The 26,729-nt window shown below is 43.6% G+C and overlaps 1 protein-coding gene across 2 annotated transcripts in view; it reads left to right on the plus strand.

Moving 5' to 3' along the window:
* Positions 1-8,937: 8,937 nt before the first annotated feature.
* Positions 8,938-26,729, plus strand: part of PRPL11 (plastid ribosomal protein l11) — a 30,462-nt gene continuing 12,670 nt past the window's right edge. Inside the window, exons 1-3 of one of the 2 annotated variants that reach the window (XM_086788226.1) lie at positions 8,989-9,247; positions 9,382-9,844; positions 10,989-11,161. In XM_086788226.1, the coding sequence (XP_086644352.1) occupies positions 9,763-9,844; positions 10,989-11,161 (255 nt within the window). In that variant the 5' untranslated portion in view covers positions 8,989-9,247; positions 9,382-9,762. Of the gene's footprint in view, positions 9,248-9,381; positions 9,845-10,988; positions 11,162-26,729 lie in introns of both variants that reach the window. The other variant, XM_086788225.1, reaches the window with a different exon arrangement.

A 26,729-nucleotide genomic window follows, 5' to 3' on the forward strand; every position in this document is an offset into this window, starting at 1 on the left:
ATAGAGGAGCCCCACTGGATGAGGGCTCTTCAAAGATCGTTTCACTCTCCCGGCCAAGCATGTGTGACATGGCGACCACATGTGAATGTGCAATTGAGGGCAGGGTAACGACGAATGAAATGGAGGCATTGGGGGCATGCAACCATGACCGAATGGTTAACGGTGTGCGTGCAGGCCCAAAATAGGAGTTTTATTTAAACGACCGTACACTTACAAGCGTACGCCCGTGGCTTTAAGATAGAACGATCGTAGCAAGTGTGGAACCGTCATTCGGATATTTTTTTAAAAATAGTTTTTTTGTACGATCGTACGCTTACAAGCGTACGCCCATGGCTTTAGGATGAAACGGTCATGGTAATAATGGAACGGTTGTACATATTTTTAAAATTTTTTAAAAGATTTTTTTGTGTAGTACGGCCGTATGCTTACAAGCGTACACCCGTAGCTTTAGGTTGGAACGGCCGTATGGATTTTTTAAATTCTTTTTTTGGAAAAAAGTTTTTTTGGTACGGCTGTATGCTTACAATCGTACACCCACAGCTTTAGTATGGAACGGTCGTTTGGATTTTTTTTTAAATTTTTTGGAAAAAAAAGTTTTTAGTACGGCCGTACGATTACAAGTGTACACCTGTGACTTTAGTATGGAACGGCTATGGCAAGTGTGAAATGGTTGTACGTAATTTTTTTTGTTTTATTGGGTACGGTCGTACGCTTACACGTAGCTTTAGTTTGAAACAACCGCCGGGAAGTGTGGAACGGCCATACGGATTTTTATTTTTATTTTGGGTACGGATTTTTATTTTTATTTTGGGTACGACCGTACACTTACAAGTGAACACCCGTGGCTTTAGTTTGGAACGGCCGCAACAAGTGTGGAACGGCTGTACATATTATTTTTATTAAAAAGTTTTGAAAAAAAAGTACGATCGTACACTTATAAGTGAACGTCCGTGGCTTTAGGATGGAACGGCCATGGCAAGTGTGGAACAACCGTGTGGCAAGTTGGAATTTGGAATTTGGATTTTGAATTTGAATTTCCAATTGGAGGGAAGTGAGTGGGAGACAACTAAGACCCCCTCATTAATGCTAGGTAGGTAGGAAAGGGCTAAAGTTAGACGCTACCTCTAAATTAGTAAATTTTGACTAATTTAGAGGCACTCTAGCTTAAAGATTGATTCTCTTAATCCCACTGTTAATCACTCCTTAACCCTCCTCTTTGCTCAAAAATTACTCATAATTAGTGAGGAGTTTAAGCATGGGATTTGATAGGTAAATTAGCAATGTTTATGCTAATCCAAACATGTGATTACTTGAAAATAATTTCACTAATTATGTCACTAATTAATCCACTCAAAAGAGGGAAAATTAGACAAAAGAGACCAAATTAGTGCTAATTCTTGATGGCCTGATTGGAGTGAACTAAGTATAGATTTAAGTCAAGGCAAGTGGTTAGAACACTAATGCCACTCCAATTAGTTCAATTGCAAGCAATTAGGCCCATTTTTTTTAGCTTTTTGCTCTCTTTAAGTCCATTAATTACACTAACCAATAGGTTCATGTGATAATTAGTAAAAATTAAGAGATAGTTTATGGTTTTTTTGTTTGATTAGTATTCTATCTAGTAATGCTCACCTACCTATGCAAAGGAATTAAGCAAAAAAAAAAACAAGATTACGCTAGAAATTAACAAAAAGCGTCTAGGTTTAAGCAAACCTCTCTTGATTAGGCTCTCTAATCACCTAAATCACATGTTTTTTTATTCAAACAAGTAGTAATCATACTCTAAACACAAAACTATACATGAATCTTTAAAAAAACATAAAAAACAACCAAACAAAACATCAAAATACAACAAAAAATCAAAAAATCGTATGCCAAAGAGCCTACCTGACACCGAGCTATGGGGGCTCCGTCGGATTCGAATCAAAGATAGCGTAGACAAGTAGCGGATGACGCTCCCCGACAGTGACGCCAAAGATACTAAGGAAACCCTACCCTAACGCGTCGTGGGAAGTTGCTTATCTGCCGAGCTTTACCATGGCTTAAGAGCTCCACGGTAGCCGCTTGTCACCACACTGTCCTCCCGCACTCGTTGTCACACCAAGGCGGTTGCTCTAATCCAATGGGTGATGCAAGCTCTCTCACAAAGATCATAAGAGATCTTCGTGGAAGAGAATCGCGTTGGTTAGCCTAATTGAGAGAGAGAGAGAGAGAGAGAGAGAGAGAGAGAGGAGAAGCAAGAGGGAACAAATAATTAGCACTAATCACCCAAACCCTAACCCTAAGCACACCACACATGCTAGATTAGAGTTGCAAGAGAGACGGAGAGAGAGAATACTCCACTTCTATTGCACAAATGGGAGAATGAGTTACAAACAAGAGAAATTGGCTTTTATAGTTCCAAGCCTTTTCCCACTAGGCTGTCTGGGAGTAAGTGACCCAGAGCGCCTAAAACATAGTTACAAGGCTTTTCTCTATGGTTTGGCCAACTGACCAAGATCCTCTTGTCTATCTTTTGAAGCTCAATACTTGGGAGTGTCTTTAGGGCGTTTCCCTCATCAAATGACGGGATTTACAATATAGCACAGGCACCCATTACATAAGTGTGCGAACATAGTTGTTATAGGAATGTGTTAACCAATATGTGGTTAACAGCAAGAAAAGCACCTTTTTGTATTTTTGGAGGCTATGGCCTAATTTGGAATAAAGTATCTCGTAAATAGTCATGTGTGGGGGAAAAAGGCCATACACACATGAGGGGGAATGATTGCACCCAATCTTGCAGTTGTGCTTTGTGAGCTAAGTCTTTTTATTTGTTTTCCTCACAATTATTGAATATGTTGAGTATGTGGTGTTGATGAATTATTTGAATTAAATTAATTCTTGTTTCTTTAAATTCTATCTTCCTAGAAACTTAGATCCGTGATGACAAATAGAGAACTTGTGTTGAGTGTGCAATCTCTCTCTCTCTCTCTCTCTCTCTCTCTCTCTCTCTCTCTCTCTCTCTCTCGTTATGGAGTTTTTAGTGTGGTATAACCCACCTTAAGTTTTATGCTTAATCTTGTGTATATCACCATGATCAATCCCATATTAGGATTCTTAACAAATTCCATGTCCTAGAAGCTTGCCATGGGAATCAGAGACTATCGACGGCAAGGCCGCCATATGGTGCAAAAGGAATGGTAGAGGACGCCGTAGCACATGCAAAAAAAGTAGACACCTGTGATGCACACTTGCCACACATACGGGGAAAAAGTTGACAAATCCTTATATTCTAAAACAGTAGAGATTAATTCAAAGGTCAAAACATTTGAAAAGTTTAATAAAATTTTTGTAGCGATTAAATAATTAATCAAATTAAACATCTCAGGCCTCAGCACTAAGTGACACGGTGCTATTAATGAAGGGGGGACCATGGGATCTAGGGTGGGGAAGTGACATCGTGAAGATCGAGTGCACAGGGGCCGTAGGATGGCTGCATAGGCAAAATGTAAACTCGGGGAAAATACAAACTTGGGTGCACATATTAAAATCGGGGAAAATTTTTGTAGCGATTAAATAATTAATCAAATTAAACATCTCAGGCCTCAGCACTAAGTGACACGGTGCCATTAATGAAGGGGGGACCATGGGATCTAGGGTGGGGAAGTGACATCGTGAAGATCGAGTGCACAGGGGCCGTAGGATGGCTGCATAGGCAAAATGTAAACTCGGGGAAAATACAAACTTGGGTGCACATATTAAAATCGGGGAAAATGCAAACTTGGGCACACATATTAAACTTAGGCATGGCATGATAAATGTAGGCATGGCATGGTAAACCCGGCTGTCATCAGGATTCCGACTATTGCCGGTAATTTTTTTCGGCGTGGTTGGGTTTACACCCCCGTATTGCAAAAAAATGGGGGACATGGAAAATTTTATAAGTCCAAAATGTTTCAAAACAAGTTTGCGAGTGTGAAGCGTTTAACCCGGGTGGCTTCTTTGAAGGGGGCAATACTCTACCATTACAAGATTCCACCTTGAAGGATGGGGCTAGAAAACTAATATATTGTTATTTTTTTGGAGGTTTCCCTTAAAAAAATCACGGACGACCCATCAGATGGCCCAGATTTTCCCCGCCACCCCGATCTCATTGCGCTGTAGATCCCATGGCTTGGCTTCATTTAATGCACCATGTCACTTAGTGCTGAAGTATCTCGAGTGCTTATTAAGGGCCTTTGCCCACCTAATTCGTCTGCCACCGTGGCCTCCACCTCCTGCCCCTGTTTTGCCTTTGCGTGGGTAGCCGAGCTTGGCTGCCCTAACTTGGGCGCACCTATCTTCAGCCAATCGCCCTCTAGTTGGTGGACCATGCTGCATTCCTTCCTGCCATTCTACAATTATAAATCGGCCGTGTTGCTTGGGGACTGCTCTGCAGATTGATTTCTAGCACACTGCCTCGATTTGCAGAGCGACCTCCATCCAGGTAAGCCTTGCGTTTTTTTTTCTTGCTCCTCCTCTGTATCTTCTGTATTTTCTACATGCTGTATTCTCTACATGCTGTCGTTTCTTCTATATTTTTTGCATGCTGTATTTTTTGCATGTTATGTATTCCTCTCTCTCCGTATCTTCTGTATTTTCTGCAACATGCTGTATTTTTTGCACTTAGCATAGTTGAGCTTGATGCTCTGATACGAATGAGACATGTGGAAGTTTGGATAGTCTTCTCTCATCCCTAAGCACTTCATAGGAACTCTCGATGCAAGAATAATCAACATAGATATAGACTAGAGAGCGAGAGATGGCTTTGTATTTAGTATATTCATATGATACAACAAAGTACATCTCCTGTGGCCTTTGGCCTTTCCAAAAGGATAACCCCATATCTTCTGTATTTTTTGCATGTTCTGTATTCCTCCCTTGGTGTAGATTGGCAAAAGAAGTATTCCGTATCTCTTTGTCCTGCATGTTCTGTATCATCTTTGTTCTGTATTATCTCTTTGTTCTATATTATCTGTATAAGGCAGGGTTTCATGGCGGGGTATTTGATTGGCCCAGTGCCACGCATTTAGGTGGGTGTGAGGCAGTGTTCTAATTTGCATCTTCTTTGATTATTGTTAATCATCATTGAGTGCTTTAATTAGTATCTAATTGACCCCTTTATTTTGACATTCCAATAATCGCCCAATGGATTCCCAGAACTCGCAAGATAGCGAGTACACGCCCTTATACTCCCAATATTCTCAGGCATCCTACTTTCCATACCTGCATGTGCCAGTCACTCCAACCAATAGTTTGACACTGCCCGCATCCTCATCCTCAGCATTTGCATGTCCCCCACTTGTTCCAGGGACTTTTCATTTGTCCGCTTTCGGTGGTTCACCGTTTGTGTTTACGCCATACCAATGGCCCAACCCAACCGGCTACTAGTTTGTGCATCAAAGTCCGCAACCCTCATAAGCAGAGATGAAGATCTCATCTTTGCCTCCAGAAGGGAGAAGTGATGTGGATGGGGTTTCTACCCCCAGAAAAGGTAAAAAAGCTTCCAGTGAAACGTAGAGTCCAACAATCAGATGATGTAGAGGTGCAGGAGGTTGAAGTTTCCAACAAAGCCCCCATGACCAAGAGAGGTAGAAAGGCCTCAACACCAAGAGAGGTAGAAAGGCCTCAACACCAAAGATCAATGTAGATGAACAAACATGGAAGAGGGAGGTTTGGAAGGATGCATGGGTTGTTCAACTCATTCACATTTGGGGCTCAATGCACGATGAGTTTGGAAAAACTCCAAAGCAAGGGGTTGATCTATGGTCTAAAGTTGCCACTCAACTTGTAGGGCTATTCCCAGAGTGTGACAGACTCTGAAAGTTGCAGAAAGAAATGGGGTCGTGTGTATGTAGACTACAAGAAGGACAAGGCCCATAATTCGATCGATGGAAATGATCGTAAGGTGACATGTCAATGGTTTGATATCATTGATGAGTACATGCACAATCGGGCAAACGTGGATAGCTACACCCATGCTTTAGCTGTGGGTGGTAACACCGAATTTGGGGAAGTAGATGAAGGAGAGGGCACACAATCCTCATCAAAACAGAAGCGCCAAAGAGCAATGTCCCCAATCTACGCCACAAAAAGATTGTAAGATTGAGGATTCCCTTGTCGACATGGCCAAAGTCATGGTGGTAGATCAGCACAAGGACTCTCTTGCGGATCACAAGGCAGCAGAAGCCCAAAAGTTGCAAATGCTTAGCCAGCTTACTTCAGTTGTGTGATTGGCCTTTTGGATGTAGTGAAAAGTTTTAAAAAGGAGTGATTTCACTTTGTTATCTCTACAAATTATGGTGTTTTAACAAGTTTACTGTAATTGAAATCAATCATCATGTAATGAAACACTTCAATTTTTCAGCTAATTTCAAGTTTTAACATGTAAATACACTAATGTTATGTAATCATAGGAATTTAGCCATTCTTCCATGTATTGCAGGGGATGGAAGATGAGTTAATTCTCGTACTTTGTCTCATTGTTGCAATCATCATTTCTTGGATTGCAATGATTGAGATGATGTATTCATATTATGATGAGGACGATTTATGCATGCAACATGTATCCATATACTGAGTCAGTGCATGGCTCGAGTTTGGCCTACGCACGGCAGGCTCGGATAGCTAGAAGAAGACATGAGCGACAGTCATGTTGGGCTTATCCTAGACCCCAAACTTTTATGGAGCGTGGTTTGCTTGGAAGCTACTCAGACAGAATGTTCAAGAGTGAGCTCCGCCTAAGTAAGGAAACATTTCACTTCTTGACTGCACGGCTTGCTCCTCGCTTGCAATGGTATAACACTAACTATCGAAAGGCAATTAGTGTGGAGAAGTGTGTATGTGTGGCTTTGCATCGTCTAGCTGTCGGATCAAACTTACAAGTAGTAGTAGATTTGTATGGGGTTTCCATGTCTTCATGCCAAAAGATCATTATGGAGTTCTATGATGCAATCTCCACATCAGGTCTTCATGACCTGTACATTAAATGGCCTTCTTCTTATAGGATGCGTATCATGGCTAAAGGATTTCAAGCAATACATGGCATTTCGTTTGTCATTGGTGCAGTGGATGGTAGCCATGTTCCAATTATTGCCCCTCATGTGCACCATGATGAATACTTTAATTGAAAGGGGTTTCATTTTATAATTTTGCAGATGATCGTTGCTTCTAACTGCTTGGTTTGGGATTATGACATTGGTTTGGGTAGGTTCTATGCATGATTGGAATGTATTCCAAAGAAGTGATCTAGGACAAAGGTGTGAATCAAACATCTTGGCAATTATTGTTTACTTGGTGATTGTGCTTACCCTACAAGGTTTTGGATACTTCCTCCATTTAAAGGAATGTATTCCAAAGAAGTGATCTAGGACAAAGGTGTGAATCAAATAGCTTGGCAATTATTGTTTACTTGGTGATTGTGCTTACCCTACAAGGTTTTGGATACTTCCTCCATTTAAAGGAAGTAAAGATGGATTATCCCCTGAGCGGTACTTTTTGGAACTACATCAATCTAGTTCACGAATGCCTGTGGAGCGGGCTTTTGGAATGCTGAAAGCCCGCTTTCGTATTTTATTGAAGAGATGTGACATGTTATTGCAAAATGTGCCGAAGATGGTTAGCACTTGTTCGGTCCTTCATAACATGTGCATTATGCATGGAGATTCATTTGATGAGGGTTGGGTTCGAGAGACACAAGCGGAGGTGGAGAGAGCAAACAATGATGCATTGGCTTTGGATCCAATTATTCAGAATGGGCTGCAAGTGGGTCTTGTTGAGGTTACAGCTTTAGTGGAGACCGAGACCTCAGCGGTTGTGCAGAGGGCACAATCACCACCTGATTCATCCCAGGTTGGGGGCGCAGAAAGGAGAGACAATCTTGCTAGAGTTATGTTTAAAGAGAGAGAGAGGACAAATGTAAGAATTGTATTTGGTGATCATGACTCGGCTGATGAGAGTGACAATAGTGAATAGGAGATGAAATAGTGCTTGGATGTTATGACTTTGGACACAATGTTGGTATTTTGTTTATCTCTAAGACATCATATTTTGTAGGCTTTATAAAATATCTCCCAAACACTAGGCGGATTATTTTATTAGGATGTTTATTTGGTTTTTAAATCTCATATGCCTAGTGATTCTCATTCTTTTTTGTAGATGGGAGGAGGGGAGGGGGTAAGATAAATCTAGTTCATCCCCTCCCCTCCTCTCGAAGAGAGCAGGGTGTAGCCACAATAACTGTGGTGATGGGGTTCAAGTCCCCAACTCTTTATTTGTATAGATGGAAATTGCTTTTGCAGGGTATTGATGAAGTTTGGGAGCATCTTGTAAGTTACGGGGTGAAGCATGTAAGTATGTGGGTAAGTGATCATTGATTACCAATTCATTCTTCCATAGTATAGTAAGAAAGTAGGAGCACTTGCACTTGTATTTACAATCATTTATCATGCAAGGACTCTTATCGTATGTGCTGAGCACCAGATTGGGACTAGGCATGCACTGACTCAGGCTCTTTACATGTTGCATGTATATGCAGGTTAACATGTTGGTGGAGATGCACGTTGTGTAAAGGGGACAGGCGCCCATGCATGAGCGATCACTTTTTTAATAAACGCAAGCATGGGCAGTTGGTGTGTAATGGGGTACGCCCATTCAAGAGTGCACAAGGCACTTTTTGGCTGCTCACACGTTGGGCAGTATTGTGACACCCTTAGGCGGTCTGTATCCAACGTAAGATCCATTGTGTGTCTAATGTTGTGATTCCAAAGAAAAGGACATTATTTTGCCATGCAACGAGGCAAAGCTGCGGCCTTATCCATTCATGCATGCAACCGCGTCCACCTCATAGGGAAGCCTAGTTGGTCAATAATTTTGAATGGGAAAATGAGCCTTGGCTTTCACCTCTTTACTCATTATCAAAAAAAAAGAAAAAAAGTAATGAGGAAGCGATACTCATTATCCCTAAACGGCGACGAGTGGAAAGATCACTGTGTGGAAAGATCACTGGTGTGGTGTTAGAGCAGCTCTAGCATGGCGGCCTCCCTGTTCTCCACCTGGTTGCCCACATCAAGCACAGACGTCTCCTCTCGACTCGCCTTGTCGCCCTCCACGCTGCTCCTCCATCATAATCAGCTGGTATTCCCCCGCCCCAACAAACAGCAGCCTCCGCCCTCCTGGAAGGTCGTAGCGATGGCTCCTCCCAAGCCTGCCGGAAAAGCCAAGAAAGGTTGGAACTCGTGCGTCTTTCTTCACTAACTAAGCCTATTTTGCACTTCTAACGCAGTATGTCTGTCTATAAGGTTTGTTCATAGTTTTAAGACGGGGATTGTAGACATCATGAGGTTGAATGTGGACATACAGGTAGATTATAAGGCTGGAAAACAGCAGCACCTCCAGATGGACACTTGCGAATAGGCTTTATGCCCGTACGCAAGTTTTGCTAGCAGATTTCGTAGAAAATTTTCTCAAAGAGACGAAGGAGTGACGAGACGAAGGCCTCATCTCACATCTAGATACGTGAGAACTGACTCGTGGTGCTATAATGAAGGGCTGACGGCCCCGCCATCCACTCAATGTGCTGCTTGAGCTCCACAGATGCGGACAGCTCTCACCTTTAGAGGGAGCTCTTGCGTCTGTAATGTGGTTCTGTAAGTCAGTTGGAAGGTTTCAATAAATAAGCAGCCATACTCGTTCTTGAACTTGCGATGCTTCTCTTCTCTGAACGTGGACTTAGCACCTTTTATGGGCATGTCTCTTCGCTTGGAAAGCATTAACGCAGGCTGGCATGCTCATATTCAACTGCACAAGTGGAGCCCTCTTGAAGGTGTGCGCATTTCATAATACCCCATTGAATGCATATGGCGTTTATTTGCAGTATCACATTGCTTAGCTAACCTTTTGCCCTGCTCTGTTCCTTGGGTAGGTAAAGATGTGGCACTTCCCCCATCAGAACTGACGTCCCTGTCCTCGGATATTTAGGATGTGGTATTCCCCCATTAGAACTGTCTTTGCCTTTATGGTTCTAGTTTTAGTCCCCTTGCATGTTAACCACACACACAGCCTCTCAAAGATACTCGGGGCTGGTGCTCACAGACATTTGTTTGAGTCAATCTAACCAAATAGCCTCATCTACCTTCTGAAAACAAAAAAGATATTTAGGAATCTTCATAACAAGCTTTCTAAGAAAAATCTCCATACTGCTTCTTCTATTATCTATCAGCATTACTTCTATTACCTTATTTGGATTTGGAGGGCTTGACGAGCTCAAGAATGAGGTAAAGGTATAGGAGAATGGCTCTTTAGTTTGGGGGGTCCTCACTGTGTAACTTGAAGGTGGTGTCAATCCAGTAGTGCTTCTCACACTTGACGTGAGTGGGTATGCGGAACAATCATTGCCCTGCTTCATATAGATTCTCTGGAGTGACTTCACAATCCTTGAACCGGCCTTGGCAAGAGACACACAGCTAACACATCTTGAAATTGCGGGCTTATTTACAATGGTCTATTTTTGCTTTAGGTCACCACCATAGAAGTTTTATTGTCATATAATTGATCAAATAAGAAAGTTAAGTCCGCGTCGTTAGGCAAATTGGTAGTTGTTTGAACTGGAGAGCGAGAGGTCTCCAGCTCAATTCCAGCTCTGAATCTTTAGTCCAATGTTTCAAGTCAAAATTGGACCTGATGTTATTGTCGCAATTGTGTCTTCAAGCCAAGAGTGTTGTTAATGGTTAGTTTGATTTGCATTAACAGTGTCAGCTTACATGAAGTGATGGTGTAGGTTTATGGGTTGAGCTCATGCAATGCCCATGTACGTATTTAAGTTATTCTGCACACCTGATACTTTTTTAGGTTGAGCATGCTGGAAATTCATATGAATCAGACCTTTGAAAGTGGAGGTGAACAGAGCTCAAGATAGTTTTACTGTCTTCTTTGAAGACTTTTCAACATTTTTTATGTTTGATATGCAGTGGTTGCAGTGGTGAAGTTGGCACTTGAAGCAGGCAAAGCAACTCCTGCTCCACCTGTTGGTCCTGCCCTTGGTTCTAAGGGTGTCAATATCATGGCCTTCTGCAAGGAGTACAATGCAAAGACTGCTGATAAGGCGGGCTATGTCATACCTGTTGAAATCACTGTTTTTGATGTGAGTGAATCGTTTTCTTGTACTCTGTAAATCTGTGTAATGTACACAAGGCTTGTGCCTAGTGAGTGACATGTGAAGCTGAGTAGCTGGGATTTTAGTAGGCTTTTTATTGAAATGATCCTTTTGAAGGGTTCTTGATTTGTTTGTCAATTATATTTCCTCTCTGTATACTAGTTGGTTTGAGAGTTTACTTCCTCCCCATAAAATACCAAGTAGCTAGATTGTGCTATACAAATTATACCACAAAAATCTGTGCGAGGTCACATCTTTCTACTTGGGGCATGAACTCGATGTTTTTCCTCTTGTGCCGAACATGAAAAACTTAGCTAGTGTTGTGTGTCTTTTGTTTCTTGTGCTGCCATAAAATTCTTTCTAAGGTCCTGAATAGGCCCCATTCTTTCTCAATGCCGAGGAATTTCTATCCCTTGTTCAGGGTGACACCTGGATGAATTGATTATTTTCTTCCGATCATACACCCTACTTTCAATTCTCACACCCCCGACTGCACAGCTTTTCAGAAGATGCCCACGCATGTGCGCACACACATACTAGACATATATGAACATATGCACACACAGATTATGGATATATATGTACACACATATACGTGTGTGTGTGTGTGTGTGTGTGTGTGTGTGTTTTGTATGCATATATGTATGCATGTATGTATATGTGTATGCATGTATGTATACGTGTATTTATGTATGTGTATATATGCTAGATGTATGTGCATGTATTTATACATATATGAAATGTATGTATGCATATATATATATATACATACATAAATACACATATACATACATGCACACATAGTGAGGATATTGATCTTCCATGGGTCTTCAAGATGCCATATGTGATAGAAAACTAAGCTGAATCCCCTTGGTGCTTCCTTTGTGGCATCACCTATGGCGGATCAATAAGTGCTGACGGGTGGGCGACTACGGGCGGTGAAAAATTGGTAACTATGGGAGGATCTTGGGCCAAAGGCCTGTTGAGAAAAAAAAGAGAACTAAGCTGAATCAATTAATACTTCCACATATACCATAAATCCAACACACCAGTGGAACACAAACTTGGGTAGCTATGAAATTGGTGTAGAATAGTCGTGATAGCTTTAAGTACCATTCCGGCACTATGAACAAGTCAAGCAGTAGTAGCACTGTGGGCAACCAAAACAAGTCGGGGCAGCACTATAGAGCTGGTACAACATGTGCAGAACCTATAATAGTAGGTACATGGCCACCTAGGTCCTAGGTACAAGTACAGTCATTTGTATAATAGGTACAATGGCGGTATGGTACAAAGGTTTGTACTACAAGTGCAAGGGTTGGTACAACAAGAACAATGGTCGGTATAGTGAGTATAATGGTTGGTACAGCAAGTACAATGGCAAGTACACTTGGTATAGTAAGCATAATGGTTGGTACAGAAAGTACAGTGGCAAGTGCACGTGTTATAGCAAAAATACCATCATAGAAAAGCTAGAGAGGGAGAGTATGCCTTTGTAGAGGAAAGTTAGACTCTAAGCCATACATCCAAGATAGAATCACGTTTCATTAAGTGGGTGAGACGAGACAATCTCATAAATGTAATATAATTGAACGAATTTGTAATTATTTGGCCCTACGAGCTCTTTTCACATGATGGAACTCATGCCCGAACACTTGGACAGGTTAATGGTCTCATGGAACATGGATCCTTTGGTTGGCACAAGAAAAAGCACAAGTATTGGTCAAAAAGCAAGAAAAAGCAAAAAGTCAAACCATGTTGACCAAAGGCTGAGGGAACCTTTGGAAGAAAGAGGACATCAAATTGGATCAAAAGCTAAAAGCCACTTTTCCAAAAGCAGCTCCAGGGCTAAAAAGCAAGGCCTTGAAGCTATAAAAGCACAAATCAAGAATTTTGGCTATTATGAATATTTAAATGAGAAAAAAAGCAAAAGCAAGTAGATAAAGCGAAAGCAAAGCAAGGCAAAAGCAAGCACCCCTTTTCAAGTATATAAAGAAGCTTGCACCCTCTTGGAGAATCATCAAAATTTTGGAGAGCCATCTTGGGAGAGCCATTTTTGAAGGTTTGATCATCATCCTCATCATCAAAATCTCCTTGTCCACCCTCAGCCTTTGCCTTGTTTGCAAGTGCCGCCTCTGCCGGATGAACCACTAGTGGCGCCGCTGCCCTAGAGCCGCCTGCTGCCGCCGCCCAGAGCCCGCCATTGTTGGTGTTTTTTGCCGCCCAAATCTGCCTGTTTTGCTTGTTTTTCGCTGTCGCCGCCTATCATCACCCAATATTGCCTCTCTTTCTCTCAGATGTGCGCCGCCCACCGGTAGTGCAGCCCAGCGAGCATCGCTAGCCACGCTAATGGCCAGCACCGCCTGTTGCTCTTGTGCAGAACCTCTAGCACCGGTTGCGCCGCCATCATGAAAATCGCCACTACTCCACCTCCTGCTGTCTCTGCACTGACCCAAGAGAAGAGCCGCTGCCTTGAGCTGAATTCTTGTCCAAACCTATAGCTACCATCTTGGAGTGTGCTTGTTGGAAATTCTCTTTGTCCTGGTGTAGAAACACTTGTGGGTATTTGTGAGTATTAGAATTGATTCCGACATTGGATATTGGTACTAGCCCGGTGTAGAGACTCTTGTGGGTCATCCTCATGGTGAGCTCGGCATCAAAGATCTTGTGCCTCGACACGGACTTCAACTCGACCTCGACATCGGCACTCTTGTTTGATAATGTATTTATTTTACTGTATTGGTCTTGGCTTGGAGAAGCCCGTAGATTGTTCCTAAAATAAATTCCTAATGGGTGAGACTAATGAGTCTCCATAATACAAATATCCAAATTATATCTCTATTCAATATATCCAAAGAAATAAGTGTTGGTTGTTGAATCCACCATCTCCAAGGAGTAGTCTCTCGGTCCTCAATCCCTAGTGTCATGTAAAAAACACATGCTACTCTCCATTGGCTTCCATGCTTACGAATGCGTACACCAACTTGAGATATTGAAGACCCATTGACGGTGCATGTGGATGTGGAACGTCCACTGGATCTGAGCGTAGACATCAAGTCCTAGGGATACCAGATTCAAGTCTATTGACATTGACACATAGTAAGTTCCCTTGCCAACAAAGTGTCAGTCCACATGACCCTTGGCGTAGTCATAAGCCCCATGTCAATCCGGCGTCATGTTATGTTGGTACTGTGACCACAGACCTTGGAGGAGGGGTGGGTTCAAGTCCACTCTACCACTTGCACTCTACGTTGGTACTCTGGCCACAAACCTTGGAGGAGAGTTGGGCTCAAGTGTGTAACATAAGATAAGAATCACTCGCAGGTATAGATATCTTGGTGCTCCATGATCATTTCTACGACACATAGTTTTTAGGCATTTTGGCCACCAATAGTTTTACAAGCATTTGGGCCGCGAGCAAAAAAAAAAATCCTCAATCCATTAGTTGTTATGCGTTCCGTGAATCTACTACATCCCAGTAAAGGGAGCCATAAATGATAATCATGTATACTATAGATACAAGTCTTTTCAACCATTGGTAATGTTTCCTTGAAACAACTCGAGGTAAACAATTCACCCTTCTCCTCGTATATACATACAAGGGTAAGCACTTATCCAAAATACATATTTGCTAAACACAAAACAAAATACATACTTGCTAAACACAAAACAAACAATAGTGGAAAAGCACTTGTCTCTTGTAAGAGGTCTCCAAGGCTTGTCTAACCAAGATCTCCTAAACACAGTCCAAAACAAGATTATAGAAAACCAAATAAAAGGAGAGTAGATAAGCTCACCACCCAATGGTGTAGGAAATGGCTGTTAGGGTTAGGGTTTTGGAAGGCACACTAATAGGAAACGTGAGAGTGAGAGAGAGGAACACGTTTGCTCATGTATTGATAATGATAAAATGAACTACAATAGCCACATAAAAGATGTGACCTAATAGTGTGTTCACATGGTCCGGTCATAAATAGTGCCAAGTGGACCAAATCACTTATAAACCTTTATAAGTGAAACTAAGCTAAACTGGGAGGAAAAACCTCCACTAATTGAAGTAAAAAGTGTCCCAGTAACCTACTGATGATCACTAGCACTCCCTTGGGTGCATACATAGCATAAAACCCAACAAACCTCCCTGGAGTGATACGTGATCACTGTACATCATCCACCAAAAGGAAACAAATTCAAAGCAGTGCGAAATGCTTCGAATTTGACGTGGTAGTGCCTTGGTGAAGATGTCTGCCACATTCTGATCTGTAGGGCAGTAAATCAGACTGATATCACCTGCCTGGAGTCTCTCCTGAACAAAGTGATAGTGAATCTCAATTGTCTGTTGCAGTATCTCTTTAAAAGCTGCAATTTGGTCATCATTTGATCCCATGAGCAAAAGATCATCTACATAAAGACTGATGACCAGCAGATCTTTCTCTTCTTTCTTTACATACAAAGTGGCTTCTGATGGACTGTTCACAAAGCCTTGAGTGAGCAGGAAAGCATCTATCTTTGCATACCAAGCTCGTGGAGCTTGTTTCAAACCATACAAGGCCTTTTTCAGCCTGCATACTTTCCCTTCATGACCATGTTCTGCAAAACCTATGGGCTGACGTACATGAACTTCCTCCTCGAGGTCCCCATGTAGGAAAGCAGTCTTGATGTCCAACTGATGAACAACCCAACCACGATGTGCAGCCAATGCAATGACACTCCTAAGTGTCGACATACGGGATGTATGAGCAAATGTCTCCTCATAATCAATGCCCATGCCCTTCTTCTGTGCATAGCCCTTTGCAACTACACGGGCTTTGTACCTGTCAATGGATCCATCTGCATGTCTTTTCAACTTATAGACCCACTTAGTACCAATGGCTTTCTTGCCTTTGGGCAGATCAACCAAATCCCATGTTTGATTCTTTTTAATAGAATCAATCTCATCCTGCATGGCTTTGTTCCAATGCACATTGTCTCGTGCATCCACAAATGAATCAGGCTCATCATCATCCTGTAAACTAGCTGCCATAACCATATTTAAATCCATGATGTGTGCATGCTCATTGGTCCGTGTCTCCCTACGAGTACGGCCAGCAACAAGAGGAGTCTCTAGATGGCTGTCCTGTAATGTCCTCAAATACCATCTAGGTATATGTCTGACCTGTGGAGCCTGTTGTCCCATATGTGGCTCAACTTCTGGAATCTGGCTCAATCTCCTGCTGAATTTCTGCACCACTTTCATGATTAGCTGGCTGTCCTGCACCCTCATGGGTTGGATCACCAACTGTGGAATGAAACTCCATAGGTAGTAGGCCTTCAAACACATCATTTTTAGCCTCGGTCAGAACGGAGAGTCTTAACCTTGCATCCTGACTCTGTTTCAGCAAGTGCTACAAGGACAGACAGGTGCTGGTCTGCTCTGCAGGTATACGCAGCAGGTGCTGGTCGCCTGCTGTCTGCTGTACGGAGCAGGCTGGTCGACCAGTGTACGGAGCAGACTACTGTACGGAGCAGTGTACGAAGCAGTGTACGGAACAGCTGTCGGCGAGGGCCTGTACGTGCAGCTGACGGCGAGCTGTACGGACAGCTGCAGGGTACGGAACAGCTGATGGCGAGCTGTAGCTGTACGGGGAGGCGAACTGATGGTGAGGGCTTGTACAGACAGGGCAGGCGAACTTGTACGGGCAGCTGATGGCGAACCAGCTCTGATACCAAAATGTAGGAAATGGCTGTTAGGGTTAGGGTTTTGGACGGCACACTAACAGAAACCGTGAGAGTGAGAGAGAGGAACATGTTTGCTCATGTATTGATAATGATAAAATGAAGTACAATAGCCACATAAAAGATGTGACCTAATAGTGTGTTCACATGGTCCGGTCATAAATAGTGCCAGGTGGACCAAATCACTTATAAACCTTTATAAGTGAAACTAAGCTAAACTGGGGGAAAAAACCTCCACTAACTGAAGTAAAAAGTGCCCCAGTAACCTACTGATGATCACTAGCACTCCCTTGGGTGCATACACAGCATAAAACCCAACAAATGGTAGGATTAGTACTTTGATCCACCCGTGTAACGGATGGGCAACTCTAACATGGAAATCTTATCTATCATGAATACTAATCAAACACATATACATGCCAAAGAAGAGAGAAAAGAATACAGCTTTGCACAGTACACCACACTAGGGGCCAGAAGATGGGCTGACCCCCCTTTTATGGTTAGATTACAGAAAAGGAGTCTGCTTCAGATACAACTTTGCAGGTGTCCAGGGATTCTCCATTGGCTAGCACCTGATTCTTCCACTACAAGATGAAAACAGTACCAAAACATATACTGAATTTGATGTTCCTTTGCAGAACAGGAGAGCTTTCCTGGCTTAAAGCACATGTAGGACAGCCATGGACAGCCCACAACATTCCCTCATCAGCCCGGTACAGCCCTGTAAGGTTATTTCCAACTCTACCAAGCCCACAGAGCAAATCGACCAGCTTCAAGGGGCTGTACCAGCAGTCGACCAGCCCTCCTAGCTTCCAGTAGGAGTCGGCCTGTAATCACTTCATGCCAGAAGGAGTCGGCCAGCACATAGGGAACAGTCCTCCAGTTGACCAGCCCTTTGGCTTCTCCAGGCGAAGTCGACCAGCAGCTTTTTGGTGCCTGAAAGCAGCCGGCCAGCACAAGGGGAAAGCTCAGATTTAGTCGACCAGCACACAGGAGGGTTTTGATCTCGACAGCCAGCAGTTTTAGCTCTCCGAAACAGGTTGACCAACTCCCACCAGCCACTTGGAAAGCATACGACCAGCCCTATCTCCACTTCATCTCCAGTAATAGAGCTTCTCTGCTAGAAATATCCAATCGTGTGCTTTTTAGGTCTAGAGGGAGGCGCCTACAAGCAAACAGCCCAAAATATGTCCAGTGCCTGTGCTTTGTCCGCCACGTGTATTAAAATAGTCTTGTCCAGTGTGTACAACTTATAAGTTTGCCCGGTCACTTATAAGTGAATGTGGACGTGCATCAATAAATATTAGCATGTGAACATATAAAGCTGTAAATTGGGTTTTTAAGAGCACTTACCACCCGTAAAACACATGTAGGCCACGTGTTAGTCCAAAATAGTGTGCACATGCACGTCCACAGGGTGCCCAGGCGTCCTCGGCCCCATGGACAACATGGGTAGAAATCTCAAGCATTGTCCAGGCAAACAAAAAAAGTCATCCAAATATAAAATTAAGGTCATGCACATACACGAGTGCAACTAGATTGGAAGAAACACCCATCTGCTGAGTTGTATCAATCAGGGAAAGTGTTCAGGGATGCAAAATCCTTCCGGAATCTTCCCAAAACATAAGTACAGGTGAAACACCCTATAGGATAGCTTGTCCCGGGAAAAACATACCATGTTAGGCTGTCAGAATATGTAGCGGAGATCATGACAGAATCTGAGAACACAAGAGCAAGTGCACTGTGGAAAATAGATAGCAGTAGAGAAGGAGAGAGAGAGGCGTGTAACTCTGCTCTATATACACAAAATATCCCGAATAACTGATACAATGGAATGGGGGTCATGGGACCAACCCCAAGTACCCAATCGGCCCGTGCAAAAGCTGTCGACAGCCTCATGACTGGTGTCATCCAGTTGGCCAGCACTAGAGAGGTCCATGACCCGTGTAATCCAGTCGGCCAGCTCCCAAAAATGAACACATGCATATTTGTGCAGCCGGCCAGCACTGGGTTATGCTGCTATCATAGGGTAGCCACCCATACCATGGAAAAATAGGAAAAAATGGGAAAAAAATATGGAGAGTGGGGAAAAATGAGAAAACACCTAATACGGGCGGGCATACCCACAACAAAGGCCCTGGTGTATATGTATAGACAGGAGATGACTTCTAACGCCCCCTCTCAGCTCCTGGTTGTGGAACCAACCCCAGGGAGCTAGAGTGCTGCCGGAGCAACGCCAGAGATAGCGACTTCGTGAAGAGGTCCACCGCACTGTCTTCTGTCGAATAGAACTCTAGCAAGATGTCATCAGCAACGATATTTTCATGAACAAAGTGCCTCTGGATGACCAAGGATTCCACCAGTGGAAACCCAATCCTGCCAAGTAACCTCTGCAACTTCACCAGTTCGCAAGCAGCACCACTGTTGGGGTAAAGGCATTATGCCCACCCTTATAGTGTGTACAAGCCCATAAGTTTTATAGTACATAGTACACTTAGTACTTTTAATGTACTAAGTGCACTATGTGCACTAGAGCAAATATACATGTGTGATAGGGGAGTCACACACTCATACTTTGTGAGTTGACTTATCCCCACATGTCTCTCTCTCTCTCTCTCCCTTCTTCTCTGTGTGTGTCTCCCACATGAAACCCTAACTGTTTCAGCTGAGCCTTCTTTAGCTCTTCCTTCAACTGGTATCAGAGCTCGGCTGCAGCCCTTTGGAGGTTTAGTCTCCGGCAACCAGGTTCCGTCCTCCAGCCCGTCCGTCGTTGCAATTTGTCCGTCAATCCGTCCATCTATCGACCTTTATCCACTGCCTCCTGACTCAGCTTTCGCCCGGTCCGGCCTCCAACATCGACGGAGTTAGTGGGGAGACAACCATTGCCGCCCGACTCGCTGGGGCAGTGCTTGCAGCAGGTGAGGCGCCTAGAGCAAAGCTCCGCCAGCTTGCAGTTCCATCCCCGTCTCGCCGCCAGCCTGCGGTTTCATCCCTGCCGCAACCAGCCTGCAGTTCCGTCTATCGTCATCACCAGCTCCCCGTTACAGAAAACCTCCGCCTGTCCGTAGAACTTGGGGTGGATGCCCTCCTTGCGGCAGGTCACCCGCGCTCCACCTGGAGCACGCATGAGCCCTGCAAGAAACCCGACGCCGCTGATGAGGCCGCCATGGCGTGATCGCTGCAGAGCTCCTCAGCTACCGCCCACCTGCACAACAGCAGCAGCATCAGCACACGAGTCAGCAAATACGACGTCCCCTCCCCTTCCTGTAACAGAAATCAGAAATTTCAGAGGTATTTGCTTAAATTTTGGGATTTGCATGTCCATTATCATCAATTGAGCAGGTACAGGTCCTAATGGCTCAGATTTGAGCACAATTGGCAACATTGGGTGACATTGGTCACATTCCGGGTCAATTGGCAGGAAATTGGGTGTTAACATTTGGGGCTTTTGATGTAATTGTGCCATTGGGCATTCATACATGCTGTATGATGTGAGCAATCTCACATTCGGGGCTAAATTGCAGGAAATTGGAGTTCAAATCAAAGGGCTTTTGTGCCAATTGGGTTGATTTGCATGCAGGCACTAGCATTTGATGCTTTGGGCAATGTGTTGATGCCTGTCAAGCACTCAATGTGCCAGTAAATCAAGGGCCTTTTATGTATTGGATGTATATGTGGCCAGGGGGAAGCATTGTGAAGACTCTGGATGTCTTCATGTGCATTAATGTACCATTCATGATCAGAAATTGATCTTGAATCAAGGGGCCTTTCAAGATTTTGTGCTTGTTGAGCTTGGCAAAGCAGCAGGGAAGACTTTTATGCCTTGAACCCTCAGAAATCCACTTGCAGTCAAAGGGCTTTTTTTCCCAATTTCTGTCCGGGACTGTTGTATGCAGTGGTGGGGATTGTCAAGGTCTGATTTTCACTCATTTGGACAGCCAAGAGAGCATTTATTGCTATTGTACTTGCTGGTACAGATTTGGTACAACTTTGTACAAGTTTTGGCATGGCTGTACATTGATTTGAGTGAGGAAAAGGCTCATTTTCAGCTGCTGTACTTGCCGGTACAGATTTGGTACATCATTGGTGAGCACTTAGTACTATTGTACAATATTTTGGAATGGGAACAAAGCACATGTAAGGTGCTGCTATAAATCTGCAGCAACCAGATTTTGGTGATTTTATCACATTCAGTGGGAGGAGAGTTGCATTCGTGCTTCCGCAGTGGGAGATAAACTTTGGGAGAACAGCTGTGAGCACTTTGTGTGCTTTGGTGCAGTGTTTGCACATCTTGCAGGGAGTCAGGCATTGACTGTGGCAACCACAGGTGAGAGCTCTTCATTGCTTCACATCAAGAAGCTTGAAGGCTCACATAATTATGACATTTGGCAAACCCAGTGCTATAATGTGTTGCTCCAGAAGAAGCAGCACAAGCCCATCAAAGAAAGGGGTGTAATGCTTGCTTCTCTTACTGCTGAAGAATGGGAAGATATGGATGAGTTGGCAAGATCCACCATCATGTTGTCTGTGTCAGACTCTTTACTTTTCAGCATACGCGAAGAGAAGACAGCTCGGGGAATGTGGCAAAGATTGCAGGACTTGTATGCCCAGCAAAGTGCCTCAAGCAAAGTGTATTGGTTGAAGAAACTCATAGGTCTTCAAATGAAGGAAGGGGCGTCTATGACAGCCCATCTAAATGAGTTTAATGGTGTTGTTAGCCAGGTCATCAATCAAAAGTTGGCAATGGACGATGAGTTCAAAGCCACCTTTCTCTTATGCACTTTGCCAGAGAGTTGGGACACATTCAGGACAGCCACTAGCAATTCAAATGCTATGCTGTCATATGCAGATGTGGAGGGTGCTCTCCTTCAAGAGGAGATAAAGAGGAAGAACAACTCTGTTGGAAAGTCCAATGCAATGAATGCATGTGGGAGATCCGAGCAAAGGGGTAAAAGCCAAGAACGTGGAAGGAGCAAGTCCCGCTCCAAAAAGGACTTGGAATGCCATTATTGTGGCAAGAAGGGACATTTCAAAAAGCAATGCTACAAATGGAAGACTGATCAAAAGGAAAAGGACAAAGGAAAAGACAAAGACAAAGATGAAGCCAAAGATGCAAAGCCAAAGGGCAAAAGTGGAGTCAAGATTGAAGAAGTCAATGTGTCACATGCAGGTGACAGTGAGGATGAAGTCCTATTCATGTCTTCACTTGATGCCCATTCACTCCATGCAGGAGATGGTCATGGTATGCACTCATGGATCATTGATTCAGGTGCCTCCTTTCATGTCACAGGTTGCAGAGACTTGTTTGTCAGGTATACTGCTGGCAATGAAGGAGTAGTTTATTTGGGTGACAACCATGCATGCCAGATTCTTGGCAGAGGTGATGTGAGGCTTGTGTTTTCAGATGGCTCACAGCTTATGCTCCATGATGTTAGGCATGTGCCTGAGATCAAGAAGAACCTGTTTTCTATTGGACAGCTTGATGATGCTGGTTATGTTACCACATTTGGTAGTGGAAAGTGGAAGATTAGTAAGAGCTCACTGGTTGTTGCCAGAGGCTCTAAGGTGGACACTCTTTACTTCATGCATGCTGGTGTTTGTCACCATGCTAATGTAAATGCAACCGAGCTGCCGGAAATCTCTATGTGGCATAGCCGGTTGGGACACATGAGTGTCAAAGGAATGGAGCAATTGTCTCGTTTTGGTTACTTGCCTTCTCTAAAGTTCTCAAGTTTTCAGTTTTGTGAGCATTGTATATATGGCAGGCAACTCCAGTGCCCCCACAAGAAAGCTCTTGGACAGAAAGATGCTCAGTTAGAGCTTGTGCATACAGATGTATGTGAGATGCCTCAGCTTTCTTTGGGAGGGGCAAAATATTTTGTGTCTTTTATTGATGATGCCACACGCAAGGTGTGGGTTTATCCTCTTCGTTTGAAGAGTGATACATTCTCAGTGTTTGAGAAGTTTGTTGCTCATGTTGAGAATCAAACTGGCAAAACACTGAAGGCTTTGCGTTCCGACAATGGTGGAGAGTATATGTCCAAACAGTTTCAGGACTTTTGTGATGCTAAAGGCATCAAGAGGGAGCTCTCTACTCCTTATGATCCTCCACAAAACGGGACAGCAGAGAGGATGAACAGGACCATTCAGGAGAAGGTCCGTTCTATGTTGTCACATGCTGCGTTACCTCATGGTTTTTGGGCTGAAGCTGTTATGACAGCCGTTCATCTTATAAACAGGTCACCTAACACGAGGCTTGGTGGGAAAGTGCCAGAGGAAGTATGGACAGGGAAGCCTCCGTCCTACAAGCACTTGAGAGTGTTTGGTTGCGTTGCGTACGTGCACATACGCAGGGAAATACGCACCAAACTTGATCCTAAGTCTCACTAATGCATATTCCTAGGATATGGTGACAGAGGTGAAATGGGGTATAGACTTTGGGATCCAGTGAATAAAAGAATTATACGCAGCAATGATGTCATTTTTGATGAAACATGCATGTATAAGGAGCCTGCAAGGCAACAGGAGCGTGGCAGAGTCATCTTTGATGATGATGGACATCATGGACAACAACCAAGGGCTGTAAATCAGCCATTACAGCAACAAAACCAGCCCTTAAATGGTGCTGAAAATGGTCCAAATGGACAGCCAGAGATGGCAGAAGATATCCCTATGGATATCCCACAGTTAGAGGAGATACCGGGCATGATCTTTCAACCTTATGGCATGGAACAGGAGCCACCAATAGGTGATATGCAGGCTGGACAGCAACCTGCAAATGATGGTCATTGGGTAAGGAGGTCCACAAGACCCTCCAGACCCCCTGACAGGTTTGTTCCAGGGGTTGACTACTTGATGCTCCCTGAGTGTGGGAGCGTGCTATGAAGTCAGAGATGGATTCTCTGCACAAAAATGGAACATGGGATCCGGTGCATTTGCCTACAGGCAAGAAGGTTTTGCCATGCAAGTGGGTTTACAGGCTCAAAGTTGCACTTGATGCAAAGCCAAGATACAAAGCCAGGTTAGTGGCTAAGGGCTTCAAGCAGGAATATGGTGTGGACTTTGATGAGATCTTCTCTCCAGTGGTCAAAATGATCACACTTAGAGCTGTATTAGCTTTGGTTGCTCATGATGATCTGGATTTGATTTAGATGGATGTGAAGACTGCTTTTCTTCACGGTGATCTCCATGAGGAGATATATATGCAACAGCCAGAGGGTTATGCAGTGAATGGAAAGGAGAAGCTTGTATGTAAGCTGAAAAAGAGTCTTTATGGGCTCAAACAGGAGGGAATAGTCCAAAACAGTCCACCAATCAGCAACACAACAGTCCCCCTCTTGCTCACAAAATTCCCAAGATCTATCAAGAGCCTAGGGCTCTAATACCATGTCAGAATATGCAGTGGAGATGATGACAAAATCTGAGAACACAAGAGCAAGTGCACTGCAGAAAATAGACAGCAATGGAGAAGGAGAGAGAGAGGCGTGTAACTCTGCTCTATATACACAAAAGAATCCCGAATAACTGATACAATGGAATGGGGGCCATGGGGCCATTTTATATGGCCCCAAGTACCCAGTCGGCATGTGCAAAAGTTGCCGACTGCCTTACGACTGGTGTCATCCAGTCGGCGAGCACTAGAGAGGTCCACGACCTGTGTAATCCAGTCAGCCAGCTCCTAGAAATGAACACGTGCATATTGGTGTTGTCGGCCAGCTACTGGGTCATCTTGCCATCGTAGGGTAGCCACCCATACCATGGAAAAATAGGGAAAAAATATGGAGAGTGGGGAAAAATGAGAAAACACCTAATACGGGCGAGCACACCCACAACAGAGGCCCTGGTGTATATGTATAGACAGGAGATGACTTCTAACATGGCTCCACAAGCCATACATGTACTGTCATGTCAAGCTTCATCTGCCACACATGTTCTGTATAAAACAGAAGCAACAAGGATTTTTGTGACATTCCCCTCTAGCTTCTCAGCAGTTGACCACAATTGAAAAGGTTTCAGATAGGTCGTCAAATGTTTCGGATAATCCTGAAAATAATCCTCGTCTACGTACAAGCTTGCCTCCCACATGCTTACGCTCCTTGTGAAAAACCATCTGCTCAGGTTGCAATACCTCCTCGAGCTCATCCATCTCTGGTGGATTTTCCAAAACTGGTTCTAAAGAAGGTGGTCCCACATAAGGCCTCAACAAGCTGTCATGAAAGGCATTATGTATTTTCCAATGATCGGGTAATACCAATCTATAAGCCACTTCATTTATCTTCTGTAAAATCTGGAATGGCCCATAATACCTATTTGAAAGCTTAGGATAGACTTTCATGGTCTATCCGGACCTCAATAGTAGTGCCATACAAATAATGTCGCCACTTTTTTAGAGCGCTAGTGTCGGTCATAGGTCGAGTAGTTACGCTGGGCGCGGTCAAGCCTTTTGCTTTCAAATACAATAGGACGTCCCCTTTGCATTAAAACCGTTCCTATGGCCTCTCCACTCGCGTATGTCTCCAATACAAATGGTTCATTGGGATCCACAATACTCAAAATAGTTGCCTTAGCTATGGCCACCTTTAGTTTTCAAAACTCCTGTAATGGGGATCCTCCTAACGAATAGTTTTGTCGTCCTTTGTCCTTAACTGATCCGTGAAGGGGACTGCGACCTTCAGGTAGCCCTTGACATACTGTCGGGAAAACCCCAACAAGCCTATAAGAAATTTCTAATTTCTTATGGGTGATGTCCATGGTGAGAGCTTGGTCTTCTGAACCCTTTCTTCATGTACTCGGTTGATTGCCGTTCCACCTCTTGAGCTTCGGAGTGGCTAATTTTGTAAGCAGGCTTGTTTACAGGTTTCGAACCAGGGAGCACCTCAATGCTTTGGTCAATATCCCTAGATGGTGGAGCACCATCTGACAAATCATCGAGAAAAACATTCCTAAAATCTCGTAATAAAGAACTCAACGTAGATTTGTACTTGTTAGTTTTTATTGATTTAGTTTCGGCCTTGGCTTTCAGGTTTTGTTCACAAGATGACAAAACAATGTTTAATGAACATAGGTCTCTTCCAAGGCTGTTTAAGTTTTCATTACTTAAACCAGTTTCAACTATCGAAACATTAACTTCAATACTTGTTTCATTTACGGAAACAACATTATCAACGTATGTTTCATCTACGAAAACAAAATTATGTAAAAGAGCGTAAAAATATACCTCAAGAATATCGTCGGCGTCGATGGCACGACATAACTATAGGGACGAAATAAGAGGTGCAGCTGGAACTTGACGCTCACCCTGTAGTCTCACTAATCTCCTCTCATGCATGATCTCTAGGGTATTATACTCGTAGCTACGATGTAGCATAAGACCCAGTTTATATAACTACTCCATGACTAGATAAATATCGTCTATAGCCAAATGCATGACTTGAAAGTCTAATGAAGTCTCATAGTCCTGCATAGCTAGTGACACCCCTAAGACCACGGTGTTCTGAACAGAACTATCGTGACCATTAGCTAACGAGACCTTTGACTTATGGTCACTTTTAGTCTCAGGTAATTGCAACTTCTTGGCCAATGTGTAGTCAAGGAAGTGTGTGGCACCATCGTCAATCATGACGGTGACTCCATGGCGACCTACCCTGTCCTTATAATCAAACCAAATCATGTGGTCCGAATGATGGCTGCCTCATAGACTGTGTCACGGAGGCTGTAGCAAGCATGGGCACTAACCGTATGATAAACTGTGACCTATCTGAACTCTGCGGAACTAGGAGGTAATCGTTGGATAGCATGAATCTTTACTGGATAGTATGAATCTGCCTCGAGGATTTTCTATCTT

This window comes from Cibotium barometz, chromosome 52 (genome assembly GCF_041138505.1).
Source record: "Cibotium barometz isolate CiBa-2024 chromosome 52, ASM4113850v1, whole genome shotgun sequence".
Classification (NCBI taxonomy): Eukaryota; Viridiplantae; Streptophyta; class Polypodiopsida; order Cyatheales; family Cibotiaceae; genus Cibotium; species Cibotium barometz.